The 4,379-nt window shown below is 42.7% G+C and overlaps 1 protein-coding gene across 1 annotated transcript; it reads right to left on the bottom strand.

The window, feature by feature from the left end:
* Nucleotides 1-643: 643 nt before the first annotated feature.
* LOC119575949 lies at nt 644-2,472 on the bottom strand. The gene is made up of 7 exons (XM_037923482.1): nt 2,016-2,472; nt 1,797-1,929; nt 1,627-1,702; nt 1,405-1,536; nt 1,133-1,288; nt 998-1,087; nt 644-904 (listed from the first exon to the last, which is right to left on the bottom strand). The coding sequence occupies exons 1-7, from the start codon at nt 2,470-2,472 to the stop codon at nt 644-646; spliced, it is 1,305 nt and encodes a 434-aa protein (XP_037779410.1).
* Between the last annotated feature and the right edge of the window lie 1,907 nt (nt 2,473-4,379).

The following is a 4,379-nucleotide window of genomic DNA, read 5'->3' as shown; positions in this document are numbered from 1 at the left end:
TAACAGTAAGGGCCTCATCTGGTGAGCATGGCAAAGACTCTGTAAAAGGCCTCGACAACAGGTCAGGGACATAATTTATTGGGCCAGGATTATGCACAAGCTTGAAATCATAGAAACTTATCTCATAGGCAAACCTGCTCATACGAGGTGATTTCATTTTGCGGGAGAACACATAGGTGAGAGGGCGATGGTCAGTGTATATGGTAAATGGTTTCCCATACACATTAGGGTCGAACACCTGAACAGCCTCCACTACAGCAAGAGCCTCAAGCTCTATGGCAGGGTAGTGAGAGACCAATGTGAAACAGCCTACGGTTCTCCATTATCACTGCGCTGAAGTAGAACTGCACCGAGAGCCTGGGCAGATGCATCGGTATGAATTTCAAAATGTCGCTCAAAATCAGGCAGACGTAAAACAGGTGTTGACACAAGGGCAGCTTTAAGGTCTTGAAAGGCCTTTTCTGCTTCTGGTGACCATGTGAATAACGTAAGTTGTATCAATGGACGAGCAACATTGGCAAAAACCTGAACATGTCGTGGAAAGAACCCACATGCCCCCAAGAAGTGGCGAACCTCATGTACAGATCTGGGACGTTTCATATTCTGTATGGTCTGAACCTTATCAGGATTGGGTAATACTCCATCAGGGCTTACCACAAAACCAAGGAACTATCTGGTGCTTTGCAAAGAGGCATTTAGCAAGATTAAGTTTCATACCAGCCTCATCCAGCAGCCCTAGTGTTTCAGTAAGGTTACTTAGATGGCTTTCAAATGTCTTACTGGCCACAACTACATCGTCCAAATATGCTGGCATATGTCTCCCAAGCACACTCGACAGCACAACATTCATCATCCTCTGGAAGGTAGTTGGAGCCATGGATAACCCAAAGGGCATTTGTTGAAACTGGAAGAATCATGCTCCATCAGTAAATGCTGTTTTTGGCATATCTTCCTCAGCTACTTCTATTGCTCAGTATGCTGCTCTACTGTCCAGTACGGTATACCAAAGCTTGCCTGTCAAGCTCTCTATGACCTTATCAGTTCGAGGCAAGGGATAACTATCAGCAGCAGTGACATGATTCAAGCCCTAGTAGTCAACACAAAAGCGAACTGACCCATCCTTTTTCCTCACTAGGACTACGGGGGAGACCCAGGATGACGTGGAAGGCTCAATCACCCCTTGTTTCAACATTGTGTCACACTCTGAGCGTATCAACTCTTTGGTTGCCTGATGCAGACGCCACTGCCTAACACATACAAGTTGGTTTGTAGTAGTTATAATGTGGTGCTGTATACCGTACACCTTACCAATGGTGGCTTTAGTCCCCAAAAGAGAGTCGAGGAAACTTCCGCAAAACTATACAGAGTTCCTCTTGTTGCACATCATCTAAATGACCCACTTACAAAATCACTATCTACTACATTTACTTCTGCCTTATCTGGAGGGAGGACAGAATCACCTGAGCAGGGAGATGACCCACTCAGAGCTGGAGTGGCTGGGAAAACAAAATACTCACTATCTGAATAACCAAAGTCCTATGTTGCATAAAATTCATTAAGGCTATCAAAACTAAAATTGCAGAGCCCGATATCATCATCCGAAGTATAAGAGGAACACTCGGCTACTTGTTCATCATCTGCTGGCCATACTTTACAAGACCCAGTGGATAGTTCATCTGTGTATTTCATCAAGAGAGTGTACCTGAGTAGTGGCATCAATGAAATGGGGTTGTGAAAACTCGGCAGCTACTGGGCTGAAATCTTATCCTGCATGTCCAGTCGAGGAGGGATGAGACACTGTATCCTCCTTCGCCCTGGGATCTTTTCCTGTCACACTGCCATTTACATTGACATCCACCAATTGGTCTACTCCTACTTGCTCTGCAAAACCTATGCAAGTACCCTGTGTCAGTCTCCTCGGTTTTGTATCTGGATTTACCACCCAAACTGAGGTTTTTCTGCACTGTACAATAGATATGGAGCGAGGGACAAGGAACTCCGGTTTGTTCCCTCACCTAGAATTGCCCTAGACTCTGGGAGGCCCCTAGCAACAGCCGCACTAACAAACTGTCCGGACTGAGGCCCAATCAGCTCAGTATGAACCACATGAACTGGCGCTATGCGGAGGGTCTGTGTTGCTCTTCTTTCTTTAGCAACTTCAACTGAAGGTACAGACACACAGCCCAAACTTTCCTCACCAGTATATTTGACTGAGAAATGGACTCCACCTAGCAACAAATAAGCCCCAGAAAATTTGTTACTGGTAACTAATCTCATGTCTAGCCGGCGTAGGAAATCCATTCCCATAAGTAAATCTCCTGGAAAATTAATCTTATCAGCAACACAAACACGATGCAAAAGTTTTGATTTACCGATAGTAAAACCTACATCCATTTCCCCCAATACTGACATTGGAGCCCCAGCAACACCTTGAAGGGTCTTGCTACTATGCAGTACCTTTGTGTCAGGCATATTAGCCTCTAATATGCCTGACACAAAGATACTGAAGGGTCTTTCTACTATGCAGTATCTTTGTGTCAGGCATATTAGCCTCTAATATGCTTGACATAAAGTTTGTTAATGAGCAGTGGCAGGAAGTGTGTACACAGCTAGAGATACGATGTTCATTCACCATAGCTTATCATCCTAATTCAAATGGTTTAGTAGAACGGACAAACAGGGTCGTGAAGGATGCTCTTGCTATGCTTGTGGCTGATAAACCAGGGAGGTGGGCACTATATCTGACCTCTGTAAGGCTAGCCATAAATTCAGCCGTACATCGCTCAGTGAGGGACCAACCCTTGTACCTCCTTACTGGGAAGACGGCCTTATTTCCCAGGGGACTAACCATCCAAGTAACAACTGATCCCACTCTTAGGGTACAACAGCTAGCTAAGGCCAGGCAACTTGCTATTGTTGCCTCTCTCCGTTCCCGAGAGGCTAATGCATAGGCACATAATCAAAAAGTTCGCTCAACCTGGCAGCCAGAGGAAGGTGCACTCGTCCTTTGTAGAGACTTTACAGCAGGGGTGTTACATGACAGATGGCAAGGGCCTTCTAGAGTAATAAAGCAAATAGGTCCTGTTGTGTTCTAGTTAAAGATCTTCAATCTCCTTATCGTGTAGTGAAGCAGCATAGAGATCAACTGAAAATGTATCTTCCTCCTGCAGAATTAGATGATGATGTTGGAGATGGACTGCCTTCTGATCTTCCAGGGGTTGACGATCATTTGCCAGGCCGGCCCCCGGACATAGCAGCCCCTATACATATGCCAGATCTCGGGTATGACCAGAAAATAAATGAACTTGGTAATTCAGAACCGCTGAACAGGTTTCCCAGTGATCACGAATTCATTTACTCCGAAGAAATGAGTACAGTCGTCATATAGTGGATACAGTGACTATGAGTTTTGCGAGGAGTGAATGAGATGGCGTGACTTAATGTGTAATGTAATGTGCTTGTTCAGTCGCTCGTTGTCGAGTCGGTAGGTGTTTCTTTTTCCTTTTACTTGTTCTATTTTACGTGTTTCCTTAATTTTAAGGTTTAGATTTTCTTGTATTGGTGCTTTATTTTACATTTTCCTATTCCTAACTTAAGTTTGTAATACTTGTGGACCACCTTGCCCAGTGAGAAGTTCAAATGCATCACTTGGTGACTCCTAGTAAGTTACATATATGCCATGCTGACCTTATGTTCTTTTTCCAGTTATGCTGTTCATGTTGTATGTATTTATCGTTATGCCGATTATGAGCCCCCTGGCAACCCCTCAGCCTTAGCGTGAGAAGAGAAGCGACCCCTCGGCTCTGGTGTGAGATGAGAAGGCCTGATGTGTATGGGGACGTCGTAGGTCTGCTGAAATATCGGACCATACGACCTAGGGCCCGGGACGGTTGTAGTGGGACTATTCGCCCACTGCTTGTGGCTGATAAACCAGGGAGGTGGGCACTATATCTGACCTCTGTAAGGCTAGCCATAAATTCAGCCGTACATCGCTCAGTGAGGGACCAACCCTTGTACCTCCTTACTGGGAAGACGGCCTTATTTCCCAGGGGACACACACACACACACACAAGCATACAGACACACACATACACATATATATTTATATGTATGTATGTATTTGTATATATATATATGTATATATATATATATATATATATATATATATGAATATGTATGTATATATATATATATATATATATATATATATATATATATATATATATATATATATATATATATGTATATATATATATATATTTTATATATATAATATATAAATGATATATTATACATATGTTTATATATATATGTATATATATGTATATATATATATGTATATATTATATATATGATATATATATATATATATGTATATA

This window comes from Penaeus monodon, chromosome 8 (assembly GCF_015228065.2).
Source record: "Penaeus monodon isolate SGIC_2016 chromosome 8, NSTDA_Pmon_1, whole genome shotgun sequence".
Classification (NCBI taxonomy): domain Eukaryota; kingdom Metazoa; phylum Arthropoda; class Malacostraca; order Decapoda; family Penaeidae; genus Penaeus; species Penaeus monodon.
This window is presented reverse-complemented; position numbering and strand designations above follow the sequence as displayed.

Bases quoted from the DNA above. Each gene is read 5' to 3' on its own strand.
- LOC119575949 (XM_037923482.1), bottom strand. From the start codon at position 2,472: ATGCCTGACACAAAGGTACTGCATAGTAGCAAGACCCTTCAAGGTGTT. The intron at 1,537-1,626 runs GTAGCCGAGTGT...TATGCAACATAG, and splicing joins GGCCAGCAGATGATGAACAA to GACTTTGGTTATTCAGATAG. The intron at 905-997 runs GTACTGGACAGT...TGATTCTTCCAG, and splicing joins CAGGCAAGCTTTGGTATACC to TTTCAACAAATGCCCTTTGG.